The sequence below is a fragment of the Mytilus galloprovincialis genome, chromosome 1, assembly GCF_965363235.1.
Source record: "Mytilus galloprovincialis chromosome 1, xbMytGall1.hap1.1, whole genome shotgun sequence".
Classification (NCBI taxonomy): domain Eukaryota; kingdom Metazoa; phylum Mollusca; class Bivalvia; order Mytilida; family Mytilidae; genus Mytilus; species Mytilus galloprovincialis.
The window spans coordinates 59,461,633-59,479,820 of NC_134838.1; the positions used below are offsets into that span (position 1 = coordinate 59,461,633).

At 32.9% G+C, this 18,188-nt stretch overlaps 1 protein-coding gene across 1 annotated transcript in view; it reads left to right on the plus strand.

Moving 5' to 3' along the window:
* The window catches only part of LOC143080052 (uncharacterized), a 95,492-nt gene that overhangs the window by 34,848 nt on the left and 42,456 nt on the right, over positions 1 to 18,188 (plus strand). Inside the window, exons 35-45 of the mRNA XM_076255713.1 lie at positions 697 to 759; positions 3,735 to 6,062; positions 7,149 to 7,160; positions 8,709 to 9,208; positions 9,581 to 9,771; positions 11,012 to 11,128; positions 11,967 to 12,108; positions 12,471 to 12,609; positions 13,294 to 13,507; positions 16,271 to 16,589; positions 17,348 to 17,573. Coding sequence (XP_076111828.1) covers positions 697 to 759; positions 3,735 to 6,062; positions 7,149 to 7,160; positions 8,709 to 9,208; positions 9,581 to 9,771; positions 11,012 to 11,128; positions 11,967 to 12,108; positions 12,471 to 12,609; positions 13,294 to 13,507; positions 16,271 to 16,589; positions 17,348 to 17,573 — 4,251 coding nt within the window. The remainder of the gene's footprint in view (positions 1 to 696; positions 760 to 3,734; positions 6,063 to 7,148; positions 7,161 to 8,708; positions 9,209 to 9,580; positions 9,772 to 11,011; positions 11,129 to 11,966; positions 12,109 to 12,470; positions 12,610 to 13,293; positions 13,508 to 16,270; positions 16,590 to 17,347; positions 17,574 to 18,188) is intronic.

Consider the following 18,188-nt stretch of genomic DNA (forward strand, 5'->3'; position numbering starts at 1 on the left):
CCATACTTGATAAACAAATTGCAAAAACAGATGTCAATTAAAAGAGGGGATCACTTATATCATTTGAAATTTTTAGTAGAAATCTCAAGAGTTTTAAAGCAGACATTAAAATGATTTAACCATTTTCTTGCACCTCATATAGTGTATGTAATTGATATATTGAGCACAAACTAATGAATGTAATGTTCATTTTTAACCATTTCATCACTCATTATTAAAAGATACTTCCATCAAATGAGAGTCAGGAAGGTTATTTCAAGCACTTACACCATGAAAATGAAGGAACAAAGTGTGTGTAAAATCAGTCCTTGGATATATCAAACAGATTGTTTGGTTGAGCTTCAACTTTTGGTTTTGCAAATCTTCTATTTGCAATGTTATAGATCTGAATTTTAAAGTTTGTGTACCTGTGTATTTTTATTTTATCTTGTTTTGTAATTGATTGTGATGTTAATGGGTTTATATAATATATTTATATGATTAATAATTAATTTCAATCAGTCCCTATTCTATTTCTATATTGATTTTCTCACTAATTGATTGACCAGCTTTTGTTTTGTTTATTATTGTATGTTCATAGGAACAAATACATGTAGTTATTAGAATTTTGTTATTTTTAACTTTTATTGGCAATATCAAGGGAAAAGAAGATTTTCTGGATATGATTATTTTAATTGACGACCTTTTAACTTTCAGATGAAACCAGGATGAAAAAAATACCTGAGACCATCGTTGAAGTGGAACAGCGGAAATATAAAGGTAGGTTGAATTTAAAACAGCAAAAAATAGTTAAAATTTAAGTTGGTATGGCATAAAAGGAAAAGCTAGTTGTGTTTAGAATATATATGTATATTGTTAGCCAGCAATTACATATCATTATTTTAGCCAATTTAGCAAACAGAAAAGTTTCATTAGAATTTACTGTGAATTGCAAAGGAAATATTCAGGTTAACCCTAGGATAAAGTGTTCACTCATTTCAAATTTCAGATTTCACTGATTTTGAGGACCATTATTAATCCTTTATGACCAAATACTATGAACTTATTGTGACATATGGAAGCCTTTGAGAAAAACAACAGGCTATTGTAATTATTAAATGTTAGATGACATTGTAATATGTCTATGTGATACGGAATTTAAAGCATCTTACTAACATAGATCATCATAGCAGAAGGCATTTTTTGTATGAAACTTATGCAGAGTATAAATGTTGTTTATTCAGACGGAATGGTTTCTTCCATGAGGCAGGGCAGTTGATTCCAGGTGGTGTCTAATTTGGTCTGTCTGATATCAGGGATTAGGTTCTCAGGTTACAATTGCAGGCTGCCAGCTTCTCACTTTTGATTTGGCTGTTGAATACAAATAAAATTGAGAAAGGAAATGGTGAATATGTCAAAGCGACAACCACCCGACCATAGAGCAAACAACAGACGAAGGCAACCAATGGGTCTTCAATGTAGCGAGAATTCCCGCACCCGTAGGTGTCCTTCAGCTGGCCCCTAAAATATGCATAATAGTACAGTGATAATGGACGTCATACTAAACTCCGAATTATACACAAGAAACTAAAATTTAAAATCATACAAGACTAACAAAGGCCAGAGGCTCCTGACTTGGGACAGGCGCAAAATTGCGGCGGGGTTAAACATGTTTATGAGATCTCAACCCTCCCCCTATACCTCTAGCCAATGTAGAAAAGTAAAAGAATAACAATACGCACATTAAAATTCAGTTCAAGAGAAGTCCGAGTCTGATGTCAAAAGATGTAACAAAAGAAAATAAATAAAATGACAATAATACATAAATAACAACAGACTACTAGCAGTTAACTGACATGCCAGCTCCAGACCTCAATTAAACTGATTGAAAGATTATGTCTTCATCATATGAATATCAGGTACAATCCCTCCCGTTAGGGGTTTAGTATCATACTATCATAAAATATATGAGAAGAACATAACCCGTGTCATGCCAACAACTGTTTTTTTAGAAATAAATGTGTTTAGTTCCGATGCAAAGACCCTATCAGTGAATCAATGTTAAAGCCAAAATATGCAATCTTTAATGACCTGACAACAGTATCGTAACTATATCCCCTTTTAATAAGTCTATTTAAAGGTTTTGTTAGTTTCTGAGGAGAATACTGACATTTTTGTGCTTTATAAAGAATATTTCCATAAAATTTTGGATGTGAAATACCTGAACGTATAAGATGTCTGCATGTTGAGTTATATTTACGAATTATTTCCTTATACCGGTGATAAAATTTAGTAAATGTTTTGACCAGTTTGTGATATCGAAAACCCTGGTGTAATAATTTTTCAGTAATACATAAATTTCTCTCGCTAAAATCTAATACATCGTTACATACAAGGACGTTTACTCTAAAGGATTAAGTTTTCAATTTCACCCACCATCCACCCCAATCTACCACCTCCAATATTTCACTGAATGTGGGAACAGTTCTCAGCGACCCAGTGGTGTTTTATTAATAAATGACCATTACGAAATTCACCACTGGTTAATTTCTCTTCTTATCCCCAAGTAATTAAATACTTTTCATCTCTCCACCGTCAATTCAACCCCTTTTCGTAGCACCCTGCTTCATCACCTTTTTGGAAACCTCTGCATTCCAGTTGATTGGCAGTGTTCCATGTCCACGGGGCTTGGCTACCCACTATACCAAGTGTCGTCGACAGGGCCTGGAGCAAAATTTTCCCAGCTGAGATACTGACTCCCATAGGGCAAACTTATAATAAAAGTGAAACTTTATCAAGCTTTTGTTATCAACAGCCTTATCAATTTGTCGAAGTACTTGCGTTAGGTTTAGTCATTTGTTTGGTTCTGGTTTTTATATGGTCAGTAATTGTGGTTCTTCATCTTAAAGACTAGCCGAGAGACTGCAGCATTTGGTCCATTTTGTATATACATGTACATGTTTATGATGAGTACGATTTGCCACCAGCTGTTCCAGGGTTAAAGGGCAACACTCGAAGAAACTATCTTATAGAGGATCTTCATAACTTAAGTTAGAGGTCTAAAAGGTATTCATGAGGTACAGTAGTATCCAGGATCACATAGAATATGTTAGGGGCGTAACTTGGCATTCGTCGTCCCCTATGTGCTTTCATGTCATGTAGGTCTCAAGTCATCACTAGGCATCCGTCTATCAATATTACTTAAGCTGTCATTTTCCTCAAGGACGAAAGAATAAATTGGGACATTTGATGTTTTATGTGAAATCTTGTGACAGAGTTTTAGTAATATTTTGAAAAAATTTCAGTGGAATTACTGTAAATTCAGAAATTATTGCAAGGTTTTTAATAATGCAAATATTGAGACTTGGAACTTGCATTCTTATATCTTATACATCTGTATCTGTTTGCATCTTTAAATGGTATTGCAATAATTAATTTTGGATTGTTGTCCATTTTTTTACAATCAGAAATTCCGAATTTACTGTAGTCTGCTTTTAATTTTAATCATGAATAATAATGATTGGTATGAATTATTATTTTATAACAATATGTATGGTAAATTTTCAATCATTTTTTTTTTAGCATTTTAGCATCATGTACCATTTTGTTTTTATATATCTTACTGGATTAAGGTGTTGAATTTGCAACATTTAATATTCTATTTGTATTTCGAAATCCAAATAGGCATTTATTTTCTGGTTGTTTACTTAGATACTGATTTAAAATATGCAATATTTTTCTGGTTGTTTACTCAGATGTCAGACCTCTTAGGAGAAAAGGAGATACCAGTTTGAATGAAAGTCTAGATCTATACTATAAACAACAGTCAATATACACAGGTAGTGTCTCATCAGATACCATATCTAAATCCCCAGGAATGGAACCTGAAGAACTATTAGCATTACCTTTAAAAAGTAGGGACTCAAAACAGGATCTGCATCAAGTCAATAAAGCGGATTACATTTCTAGAGCAATGACAGTTGGGAAAGGGTTCAACAAATTTGAAAAGGCAATCAAAAATCAAAGAATGAATTCCTTAGCCAGTCAGGAATACCCAGGAATGGAACCTGAACAATCATTAGCAAAACCTTTGAAAAGTAGGGACTCAAAACAGGATCTGTATCAAGTCAATAGAGCGGATTACATTTCCAGAGCAATGACAGTAGGGAGAGGGGTCAACAATTTTGAAAAGGCAATAAAAAATCAAAGAGTGAATTCTTTAGCCAGTCAGGAATATCCATACCAACCAGAACCACCCCATAGTGAAAGAACAGAAATTAGTAGACGGCAGTCATATGCTTCAAATATGGTCAGTAGAAAAAGCTCTCTTCATCCAAATGATGCTTTTCATGAGCCATATGGAATGGAAAGAGCATTATCTCCAGCTCAAATGACCCCTTCTGGGTTTACTGATCCTATGTCAAAACGACCTTCAATTCCAGTAATTAATGAACCAAGGAAGAAACCATTATCTTTAAGAATGTTAGGAAAACTTGGAACCTTGAAATCCCTGGACATTAAAATGGAGGAGCATAAGCCCTTTAGTGGTATTACTTTCAAAATGGTGGCAACAGCAATGACAAATTTTCTAACACAACAAAATTTCATACTGTCTGGACTTGCACCAAAAATTTACAAACACAAACCTAAAATGAAATTTGATTGGGCAAAATTTCGTCATTTTGTTCTATCAACAAAAGCATTTGAAAATCCTTTGAATAGTGCTACTAGAGTGTTTCAAATGAAGGCACCACCTGTTGTGGCAGGTAAACAAATAGTTAACCAATACATGAGACACTTTCAGGAAATGGCAGATGACAATGACAACAGTGAGTATGAAGAGAACAATGTTCGTCATCCACCAAATGGACCTAGAGGACAATTTAGAAGGCATCGGAGGATGTCAAGGTCACAGGAGGATATACCTCATCCTGAGAACCGTAACTTGTCTCCTTATCAAAATCAAAGATATAGACATGACAGCCATGTCTTATCTCACCAGCCTCGATCTTTTGATGGTCCAAGTCCTGATAGGATAAAACGATATCCAATCATGTCAGGTGCCCGTAACATTGAAAGAACCAGGGCCAGAACTTCTGGATATGATACAAATACTATGAGACATAGACAAGATTATTCCCCATCTCGTCATGAGAGAGATCTTTCAAGGCCAAGAAGTTTTACCCAACAGGATTTTGACCAGTTCCTTTATGAACAAGGTATTCACAATAACTATGAAGAATATGAGGATCCTGATCTTTATTATCATGGGAACTATGGACGACCAGGTCGTGGACGTGATGATCAACCAGGAAGGGATGATGGGTATTGGGATGAAGATGATGAATCATCAGAAGATTTCGAACCTCTGCCTCCACGGCAACAAGAACTTCCACACGGGGAGAGATATAAAATGTTACCACAAGAAAATAACACAAGGAGGCACAGGGAAAGACATTCCCCAGGTCGCCATGGAAACATTGTGTATGATAGCAGTCCTGATGAGATTGAGAGACGTACTGATAGAAGCAGAAGATCTTCACATTACATGTATAGTGACAGGAGTCCAGAGGCTGGCCAAAGAAAGTCCTACAGAAATCATGAAGGTTACTATAATGCTAGTCCTGAAGATGACAGGAAGGGTTACTTTGGTAAGCACAGTAGCCCAGAGACCTCCAGAAGAGATGTGGTCAATAACAGAGGTCAAGACAGATCAAAAAGGGAGTTTTTGGATCCTAAATATGATGCTGATGAAATGATGAATAGAAGGAGTTCATCAAAAGAAAGAAGTTCAAGATTGGACACTGAAAGGTCAAAAAGTAAACACAAAATTTATGATCATGAGGCATTGTCGGGAAGAGATACTAGTCCTAAGGAAAGAAAGAAGAAATATAAACATAAGAAGAAGAAATCAGATGCACCAATGACACTAAAAGAGTACAACAAATGGAGGGATGATCAAAGTGACAGTGACGATACAGACAAAATCAATACAAAAGATGTCAATAAAGGTCTGCAGTGCTTGGACACATATGGAACTATGTTCAGAAATCAGCTTGTACTGGATGCCATTGCTGTTGAAGGTTTGTCCAAAGTCAATGTTGTCTGCAAAGTTCACAGGTCACAGTGATGCAAGGTCACTGCTCAATGTAAGCAATCACATGGTTAAGTTATCTGCATGTCATGATCGGTGATATTCACAGCTGAATGGGATGAAAATATTGTAATAACAACAGCATGTCACATGTTATTTTATTATAATCACTTTGAATAATTAATTAATAATTTTATTTTATTTCAGAATGATATTCACTTGATGTTTTAACAATTAGTTTATTTTATTTGATATGTATACATGTTGTGTACTGAAAAATAGAGCTGATTTTATGCATCTTTTAAACGATTTAAACCTTAGAAAAAAAATCATTCAAAAGTGACAATGTTAAACTATCTGTATTTGGTTGCATTGCATTTGCGCCAATTTTTTAAAAATCTGATCTTTCATTTGCGCCACAAGGTTATAAATCATGGTCAATAGATTGCTAAGGATGCATAAAATATGTTCATATTCAGCTAAAAAGTCTTGCATTTACTTATATCTTCTTTCATTGTCTTCACTGAAGATATAAAGGAGTTGGGTTGGTTGAAGTACAATGATGGTTTGTACTTCTGTTTTTCTCCTGTAAATTATTTATTAAACATTTTGTAAATGAAATGCACAAACTTGCCAGTTTAAAAATGAAACACACTAACTAACTTGAACAAAATCTTTTCCATTTCAACTTCAAATACAATTTGTTTAGACACTTGTATATCATGTTTAAGAAGTTTGAATACAAATTCTTTGTCAATGCTTAGGCTATCGATTTACATGTGGTCTGAACCAGGTTAAAATGTTAAATATCGTTACCCAAACTTTTGCTTTTAAATAATTCAAAATTTAGTTTCAATTGATTGCTTTAAATATCATAACCACAAATATTTAATTGGGATTTTTAAGTTGATACAATTTCACTGGTGTTAATTCGTACTAAAAACTGCAGGTTTTGTTCGTTAAATCCATTCATCTTGACCTTATTTTACTTATAACAATGTATACCAGGGATTATAAATACATAAATACTTGTATAAACAAAGTTTTAAAAAGTATTTTTTATGATAATTTTCAGCGGATTCTGAGGGTAAGAACAATCGACAATGCATATTTTTTTTTAATGTAGATCTAACCCTTTGGTTTTATTTTCCTCTAACAATGTTGACCATTCTGCACATTTCTATGTTTTACTATTTGTTTTGTTGTAACTAGGTTTTAAGTTTTACATTATTGTTGTTTTTTTCACAAGTAAAATAGTGCCAACTACATTCATATCCTCTTTCAAGGGGTCAGATCAATATTGTTTTCACTGAAAACTATTAAAAATTGACAGCTGTTAATGTTATAATTTATTTTGTATAAAAACTGATAAAATTTACTGTTGTAACAGCACTTAAATTAATGTTAAAACAAAGAAATGTAATATAGAATATTATAGACCTAAAATTGAAGTCAAATTAATATTTAAGATTTTAAACCTTATATTGATGACACTAATTATTAATACCAGTAGTATTTTTAAATGTTTATCTCATTAGGCTATAATGTTTTGGATAATGACTTTAGATTAATTATTTATAAAAATTAACAATTAGGGTGCTAATTCATAACCTGTTTGGACTTGGATGTTAATCCCTTTTTAATTGATTGTATACAAGTGGACTACTAGAAGCACATGTTTATGTTTATAATAATATCTCATTACAAAACACAAATATTCTCATAAACAGAAAGAACTGAAACACAACATAGAACACTAAAGACTGAATTTCCTGATTTTAGATGTTTTGTAAAACAAATTTTTATTTCAATAGCTTTCAATTTATTAATAGCTTTTATGTAACAAGAATATATTTGACCAGTTGCAAGACAGTTTTTTGTGGTTAAGAGTTCCACTTCAAATGAAGACGTTGTAGGTATTATAAGCCTTTACACACCACAATGCAAAATATTTTCAATTTGATAAAAAAAAAAAGGGCTGTTTTTATTTTTGCCTTTAATGTAAACTCCTATTGCACTATATCAATTTTAGCACATGCATGGTTTCTTGTTTTTTTTTCTTGGTGTGGTAATTAATGTGTTTTAGTCAGAAACATGATTTATTTTATGTCCAGGTGTTTTGTGGGAAAATTTGATTGCTTATATAGGGAATCACTGGAGCTTGACAGGAGTGGCCCCCCTCTTAAGCAGTCATGGTCCCCTCTTATGAAAATTTCTGGATCCACCACTGTGTATTATCATTTGTATGCATTTTTAGTCTCTTTCATGAAAAAAAAGATTTGGAATAAACTGCAATGAGTTGATAAATAAATCATATTAGATTACCAAAAAAGGACATCAGGAATAGTATTGTTATTGGTTGCTTGCTGACATAACTGCTTTTGTTTATTGATATAAACTTTAATCAGCCCCTTTTTGTATTGTTTACCACTATGTCATCAAGGGCTTTTTATAGCTTAACATATGGTATGGTTTTTGGTCATTATTGAAAGACATTCTATGACGTTGTTGCTTGTTTTATTGCATTGGCAATCATAACGTATCTCCTTATTCTAAAATCAAAAGAGATCAGTATAAGGATACTTAAGCTCTCTTATCATCTTAAATTTTTTTCTGTCTATTTTTTTTTTTTTAGACCAAAGCAGTATGACAGATGATTCAAAGAAACCCCCAGGGGGACGTTCTAGGCAAAGACTAGCTTCTATGTCAGAGGAATCTGAAAGTGAAACTGAAAGTAGTGAAACTGATTCTGATTCTGAAACCTCTGAAACTGATACAGAAACAGAAACTGATGATAATGAAGGAAGTATGGTTGTCATGGATGCACAGAGACCATATGATCAGGTCAGAGTTCAAAGACGTGAGAGAGAAATTGGTAGAGGTAGCTCAAGGAGACTGAAGGAATATGAGGGTGTTGTTGAAAGAAAATCTGAATATTCTCCAAGACCTCCAGAAACTCCAAAATCCAGCCGTCATTCTGAAGGTAGAAAGCAGCGATTGGCTCTTCTTGAAGTCCAGGATGAGGTTGAACTAAATAGTAGTACCGTAGATGGCAGCTTTGTTGAGGAAAGACGGGTGGCTGTCCCTGGCGACAAGTTAGGGGCCAGCAGAAGGAGAATTATTGATGAAGGACAGGTAAGTTTTTAAAATGATGAGGAAATAAGGACGATAGAATAAGTTGTCAGAATGAAATTTTATAATAGTTATTGATGAAAGATAACAAGTTTGTAAGGATGTTTGCCTCTCATGTTTTCCCCTTTTCTTATTTTAGAACCATTTTTGTCTTTTTTATTATGATGTACATTTATGATATTTTGTCCACTAGCCTTTTAATTTTCTCCAAATTCGGCCAAAAAACTTAAATCTCAATTACTATTACTTTAAAAATTATTGTGTGTATTTGATATTGCAATTGTTGAAGGATTTACAAGTATTAGAGATTTAATTATTGCCATATAAGGGAAAACTGCTTACGACAACAATGAGCAAATAATTTTTATTTTTCAGATGATAACTAGTGATGGAGATGGAATCCTTCCAGCGCCCTCTATCAGTGTTGAAAGTCGTGGTAAGAATGGTCTCCGTGTGTGTTGGAAGAGATCTTCAAAAGGAGTAGACCCTAAATATAAACTGTTGCTGCATGTTGTCAATATTGTTGGAACAAAGTTTGCTAAAGAAATCAATAATAGTGATATCAGGTTAGTATTAATTTTTTCCCATATGTGTCACAGAATAATAAAGGACGCTATTATTTATGGGTTGTACAGTCAAATCTGTATATGACGGCCACCCTCAGGACCTTAAGGAATTGACCGTAGTAGTAAGATGACCATTGAAAAGAAGTACAAATTGTATGGGTACGTATACGGCTAAAGTGAGACCAGTAGGGGAAACAATACACGATTTTGCTTACTACAGGTGAACTTTATAGCAGGCTTTAATTTAAATCTACTTCTTTTGATCTTTGTTGGATAGTTGTCTCATTGGCAATCATACCACGGGCCGCATACCACATCTCCTTATTTTTTATATTGACTGTACTATGGTAATCTTGTTGAAATGCCTGTTTAAACAAATATTGATGAATTATCATATAAATAGGATACATGGGGTCCATAGATGGACAATTTATGAAGTCTTCTCTACCATGAAATTTGTTTACCATGCATCGTTCACTACAAAATTTTGTAGCACCAACCATTCATTAGCATTTGTCTTTGCCTTCATAGACTCTCAAAGGTTTTTATGCCCCACCTACGATAGTAGAGGGGCATTATGTTTTCTGGTCTGTGCCTCCGTTCGTCTGTCCGTCCCTCCGTCTGTGCCTCCGTTCGTCCGTCCGGTTTAAGTTTTTGGTCGAGGTAGTTTTTGATGAAGCTGAAGTTCAATCAAGTTGAAACTTAATACACATGTTCTCCATGATATGATCTTTCTAATTTTAATGCCAAATTATAGTTTTGACCCCAATTTCATGCTCCACTGAACATAGAAAATGAAAGAGCAAAGTTCAGGTTAAAGTTTTTGGTCAAGGTAGTTTTTGATGAAGTTAAAGTTACATCAACTTGAAACTTAGTACACATGTTCCCTATGATATGATCTTTCTAATTTTAATTCCAAATTAAAGTTTTGACCCCAAATTCACGGTCCACTGAACATAGAAAATGATAGTGGGAGTGGGGCATCCGTGTACTATGGACACATTCTTGTTTTTAATGGAGCATCCTGTAGATAAATATGTACTATTCAAGTAGATAAAAGTATTCCCAAATTATGATTAAATAACGTTTTCTCCCAGGTTCTGTGGTGACATACAACATCATTATTCATTAATTTAATCATGCACCTATAATAATTAAAAAGGGAAAGATTATTAGACATGTTTAAATTATAATGGCTATCTTTACAAGATATATATACATTTTTGACATTTTTTTCCAGTTTTGAGTGTAACTTGGTTGAGCATAACAAGCCAGTGAGAGGATTACAACATTGCTGGAATGTTATAGATAAAGATAGATGTGATATAAAAGGATTGGTATCTGGTATGACCTACAGGTAATTACATAGATAAAGATAGATGTGATATAAAAGGATTGGTATCTGGTATGACTTACAGGTAATTACATAGATAAAGATAGATGTGATATAAAAGGATTGGTATCTGGTATGACCTACAGGTAATTACATAGATAAAGATAGATGTGATATAAAAGGATTGGTATCTGGTATGACTTACAGGTAATTACATAAATAAAGATAGATGTGATATAAAAGGATTGGTATCTGGTATGACCTACAGGTATTTACATTTTTTCAATCAGAAGATGTAATATCTTCTTACCGGTATGTAAGTTTGAAAATAAGAAGTTCATCTACAGTCACCAGTAGTCTGTCAAGACTGTGGTCATATGTTCAAATCCTTAGTTCCAGTCTTAATTAACTAGGATTGTCTGGTGTTCATGGTTGACTACAGGTAGTATGACTCCTCAAGCAGTAAAAACTGGCTGCCGCTTTCTAGCCAATTGAGTTGAAAATGGTGTTAATAACACTCACAATCAATCAAATTATCTAGACTTCTGAAGAAGACCACTTGTTGACCTCTAAGACATTTTTGTTTTATCAATTTGTTTGGTTGCTATCTCATTTACATAATATCCAAATTATTCTTTCGTTAAGTAGTATATAATTTTTATAAAAAGAACAAACACTTTTCCTGTTAATAAAAGTTTAACTGCATTTAACGTTTTTACCCTTTTTGATTTCAGTGTATAGATATGATATAAGATAAATCTGTAAATAAATAATGAGGAGAGGAGCTCTAAGGAGTTGAAAATGATTTTAAAAATTTGATATTGAAATGCTGATTGATCATTTTACAACCTATTTATTTTAGGGTATACGTGATTGCCAATTATACAATGTTACATGGAGAACAGCCGTGTGAAATACAGACTTCTTCATCTGTCATCTATTATACCACAGTTGGACCACCACGTGCACCTAAACTAAAGATTGTCAGTGTAGATATGTACCAGGTAAGGATAATTCCATTAGAACAGATAGCAGTCCACAATCACTTAAAGAAATACTAAGCCCTGATAAATACTATTACAATAAACCAAAAACCAAAACACAATTCCTGTAGGTTGAGTCTTTTATTATATTTTTGTTTTTAGAGCTTATATTTTACAACCGATGTCTCATATGAATTCAAAACAAATTCTTCACTTTTTCTGTAGATTTAAAAATCTGAAGCCATATTGATATATTCTCAAAAACAATAAGCACATTTATTGTTTGAAAATTTAAATTTTGGAGTAGTTGTTATTAAAGTATATATAAGTATAAGTTTGTAATGATAAATAATGACAATGAACACAGTTTTTTTTCATTTTAGGCTTTGATAGAATGGGATCAACCCAGTTTCCACAAAGACCTACAGATCAAAGGATTCCAGATTTATGTAGATAATAAACCCTTAGGTCGAGTGAGGAACAAGGACACCAGACAAATGTTGATCAACAATATGGTGGCAGGTAAGAGTTGTCTTTCCTTTGTCTTTCTTTTTAGGATTAATTAAAAAAAGAAATAGTGTGAGTCAAGGAGAAAGACATTAGAATGAACCTTACATACATGTTATGACTACATTTATAGGTAAAAGAAATATCACATGCATGTATATGGGTACAGAAATGAATAGAGTTATCTCCCATAGGTTAAACATTACTATTTTCTTGTTCCAAAACAAGTTACTGGCAATTTAAATCACAGTCATTATCTATGCATTTACTTTGTACATATGTGACTGGAGTACTAAATTTTTTCAAAGGATGCACTGCATGTTTCCTAGTCCTAAATTTAGTTGAGATGCAGACGGTTTTGCCATTTTTACCAAAATCTTTATTTTTTGCCTATTTGGGTTGTAAATGCCTTTTCCTCATTATTATATTTTTTATCTTTAAACTATTGAACTACTATTCAAGGCCAAATATGGCCCCCTACTGAACTTACTCTTTTGATAAGATACTTTCATATACATATATTTTTTTGTTGAATAATGAATATAAAAAAAAATCCGTTGTCAGTAAATGTTCAGTTTACTTCACAATAATCATATTGAATTCAACAAAATGTCTGTTGTGTTTTCTATTTCAATAATTATGGATAATCTAAGAGAACAAGTATTCATTCATGCTTTCCTTTTTCTTTCTTGATACTAGGAAGAACTATGAGTGTTTATGTGGTGGCTGTTGCCCAACAAGGTGGCATTGAGAGTGAACCTTCACGTAAACTCCACATCACATGTCCAAGGAGGCCACCTGCAGTTGCAATTACCCAGCAGCCCTCACATAAAGCAGGATGTGTATTAATTTCCTGGAACAGACCAGAAGGACACACATATTCATCTAATGAAGAAGATATTTCTTTATATGGGTAGGTGATTTTAAAAATGTGTTGTTATAGCTAGATATTTTAGTCATAATTTTAGAATTGCCTGACTCTGTAATAGGCTATTTGCCAATTCCCGTAATTGACCCTGTAATTAGAGATCCCTCTTGTAGTGTTCTCGCTTATTTTTAATTGCAATGGAGAGCTACCAGAAAGAGCAAATTTACCTGTGCGTTATGTGAGTATTCTTTAAGGTTTTCAGATCATTTAGTTACTTTGTTGTTAAGCAAAATATTTTTGACATCAGAAATTATTTTTCATGAAAAATTAGTTAAACCGCCGATACATCACTTTCAATTCATTATGCTTTGCATTGGCAAAAGCCAATTTTGTCCGGTATGGAACCAGTTTACGATTGACAAAGGGAAGTAATTTGTTTAAAAGTGTGTAATTACAGTTGGCAAATGGACTATTTCATTGGGATACAAAAGCATTGACCAAAGCCTTTAAAATTACAAAAAGAATAATTTAAATCATATAATTACATAATTTTAATGCTGCAACTGTGAAACTATGAGTAAATCAAATTTTTCATCTCATTTTTATACGACTGCAAATTTTGAAAAAATTTTCGTCGTATATTGCTATCACGTTGGCGTCGGCGTCGTCGTCGTCGTCGTCGTCGTCGTCGTCCGGCGTCCGAATACTTTTAGTTTTCGCACTCTAACTTAAGTAAAAGTGAATGGAAATCTATGAAATTTTAACACAAGGTTTATGACCACAAAAGGAAGGTTGGTATTGATTTTGGGAGTTTTGGTCCCAACATTTTAGGAATTAGGGGCCAAAAAGGGCCCAAATAAGCATTTTCTTGGTTTTCGCACTATAACTTTAGTTTAAGTTAATAGAAATCTATGAAATTTTGACACAAGGTTTATGACCACAAAAGAACGGTTGGGATTGATTTTGGGAGTTTTGGTCTCAACAGTTTAGGAATTAGGGGCCAAAAAAGGGCCCAAATAAGCATTATTCTTGGTTTTCGCACAATAACATTAGTTTAAGTAAATAGAAATCAATGAAATTTAAACACAATGTTAATGACTACAAAAGGAAGGTTGGTATTGATTTTGGGAGTTTAGGTCCCAACAGTTTAGGAATTAGGGGCCAAAAAGGGACCCAAATAAGCATTTTTCTTGGTTTTCGCACCATAACGTTAGTATAAGTAAATAGAAATCTATGAAATTTAAACACAAGGTTTATGACCATAAAAGAAAGGTTGGGTTTGATTTTGGGAGTTTTGGTCCAAACATAATAAGGGGCCCAAAGGGTCCAAAATTAAACTTTTGTTTGATTTCATCAAAATTGAATAATTGGGGTTCTTTGATATGCTGAATCTAACTGTCATGACTGTGTATGTAGATTCTTAACTTTTGGTCCCGTTTTCAAATTGGTCTACATTAAGGTCCAAAGGGTCCAAAATTAAACTTAGTTTGATTTTGACAAAAAATGAATCAGTTAGGTTCTTTGATATGCTGAATCTAAAAATGTACTTAGATTCTTGATTATTGGCCCAGTTTTCAAGTTGGTCCAAATCGGGGTCCAAAATTAAACTTTGTTTGATTTCATCAAAAATTGAATAAATGGGGTTCTTTGATATACCAAATCTAACTGTGTATGTAGATTCTTCATTTTTGGTCCTGTTTTCAAATTGGTCTACACTAAAGTCCAAAGGGTCCAAAATTAAACTTAGTCTGATTTTAACAAAAATTGAAATCTTGAAGTTCTTTGATATGCTGAATCCAAAAATGTACTTAGATTTTTTTATTATGGGCCCAGTTTTCAAGTTGGTCCAAATCAGGATCTAAAATTATTATATTAAGTATTGTGCAATAGCAAGTCTTTTCAATTGCACAGTATTGCGCAATGGCAAGAAATATCTAATTGCACAATATTGTGAAATATCAAAAAAAAAATTAATTAGAGTTATCTTTCTTTGTCCAGAATAGTAAGCAAGAAATATCTAATTGCAAAATATTGTGCAATAGCAAGATTTTTTTTTAATTGGAGTTATCTTTCTTTGTCCAGAATCAACTTAAATCTTTGTTATATACAATATACAATGTATATTCACTTTTTACTACCAACTGATAAATTAAAATAATCTTTACCATTCAGTGATAACAAGCAGTTTTTTTACATCTTAATATTTTATGATGTATTTAAATGAGTAGTTATTGTTGCAAACTCCATTAGAAATTTTAATTGAGATTAGTTTTGGAATAAGGGAAAGGGGGATGTGATTAAAAAAATTGGGTTCAATTTTTCTCATTTGAAATTTCATAAATAAAAAAGAAAATTTCTTCAAACATTTTTTTGAGAGGATTAATATTCAACAGCATAGTGAATTGCTCTAAGAGAAACAAAAATTTTAAGTTCATTAGAACACATTCATTCTGTGTCAGAAACCTATGCTGTGTCAACTATTTAATCACAATCCAAATTTAGAGCTGAATCCAGCTTGAATGTTGTGTCCATACTTGCCCTAACCGTTCAGGGTTCAACCTCTGCGGTCGTATAAAGCTACGCCCTGCGGAGCATCTGGTTTCATGTGTTTCTGCGCATTATTGTGTAGAGAGCATTGAGAATTACAGTTTGATATTGGAATGTCTCCTGATTTCTTTCAGTCAATCAAAAAAAGGGATTCTTATGAGACACACATGTAATGGTATTATAAAAGCTTATAACAGAATCTAATAAGGAAATATTTTCAGTTGCTACTACATTTTCAGTCAAGTATTTTTTTTTCTTCAGAATTTATGTGGATGGTAAATGGTATGGAAAAATAACAGCGAACAAAGCTAGCAATCGCAATGGCTACCAGTACTATTTGAATGACCTTCCCCCTGAGCAGACATATGACATCAATGTCAAGGCCATAGCTGGTTTTAATAGAGTTGACCCTGACAGTTCCCATGTCTTCTCACTCAGTGATAGTCCAATGTCAAACTCACTACCTGTGTCAGCCCCTGCAGCCCCTAAATCTCCCAAACTTATGCTGGAAGGGCTTCACACAGATGGTATAGATGTCAGCTGGCAGGCTCCTCAGCAGTTTGGGGATGCTTCAATATCTGTAAGTTAGCATTTTGAATAGAATAACTTGAAAAAAGAAATTGCTAATAATAAAGGTCATTGCTTTATTGTTATATTTTGGTTTCCAGTAAAAGAATGAAAATATTTATAACAAGTAAAAGACACAGCACATTTCTTCATATTTACAAGAAATCTAAAAGAATCTATTTAGATTTTTGAAATTATTACATATTTTTAAAGCAGAATGAAACCATTACTTGTTGTTTTGTTTGACTGCTAGACAATTTATTAGAAAATGAATTTCCTCTACAATGAATTTAAAGAAAAAATTACAGAAAAATTAAGTGGCAAACTTTTATGAAATATATTTAAGGAATGACTGTAATATTTTTTCTGTCTATGAAGAAATAACATAAAAAAATTGCTGCACACTGAATAACGAGCGTAGCGGGTTATTTAACAGTGTGCACCACATTTTTTATGTTATTTCGAATAGACAGAAAAAATATTACAGTCACTTCTTATAATTTAATTCTAAATTCCATTTTAAACCATAAAAAGCCTTGAAAAAACGTTGATGACGTCACGGTCACATGACTAAATTATGTCTATGGTCTGATAATAAAATAACGTCAGCCAATCAGAAGACGTGTTACATCCAAAATTAAATTATATATTTGTAGATTAATTGGAAGTTTTATAAATATGATTATTTAGTTTTATAAATTATTTTTTTGACAATTAAAGATATTTACATTACATTTGAAAAGAATAATGTAGAAATTGAAAATATTCCAGGGCTATCAAATGTTGAAGAATGGCAAACTATATGGCTCTATCATACCATCAGATGTCAATAGTTTACGTATCAGAGATGTTACACTTGGAGAAAAGATAGTGCTACAGTTAATAGCATTGACAGACCATCCTGTCGGTAAAAATGAGAGACGACATGAGATAACTGTAGACAGGGATTCTGGGATTGATGGATCGGGACCACGAGAGGATAGGGGAACTTCTAGTGGTAAGTATTTTAGAAAACAAAATGATCGTAATTTTTTTGGTATATACCGGCTTTGTAAAATTATTTTATTTCAGATTTATCCATTTTATTTTCTTGAAATGAAAATAGTATTTATCCATTTTATTTTCTTGAAATGAAAATAGTTTTTGATAATATGTTTCATTTATTATTTGATTTTAATTTTTTGTGTTTTAACGCCACTTTGAAGGTGCTTTTTGGCTATTTTGTGGCAGCCAGTTTTTATTGGTGGAGGAAGCCGAAGTGCCCAGAGAAAACCACTGTCGCCTTCAATAGGAAAAGTGGCAATCCTAGTCAATTAAGATCGCAGTCGAGTGCACCTGTACGAGCGGGGTTTGAACTAAAAATTTCAGTGTTGACTGGCTAGTGATTACAGAAGTAACTACTTAGACCACTAGGCCACCCAGGCCGCTATGTTCCATTTATGAATATTTGCTTTTAGGAGTATCTTTTCAATTTAGCTACATCTTTAATATTTAGTCTTACACATTTTGGGCACCACAGAAGAAATGCATGAAACTTTGTACATTTAGTGTACCAATAATAGAAATATACATATCACATTAAATATATAGTTAAAAATAGTACACTTATTTA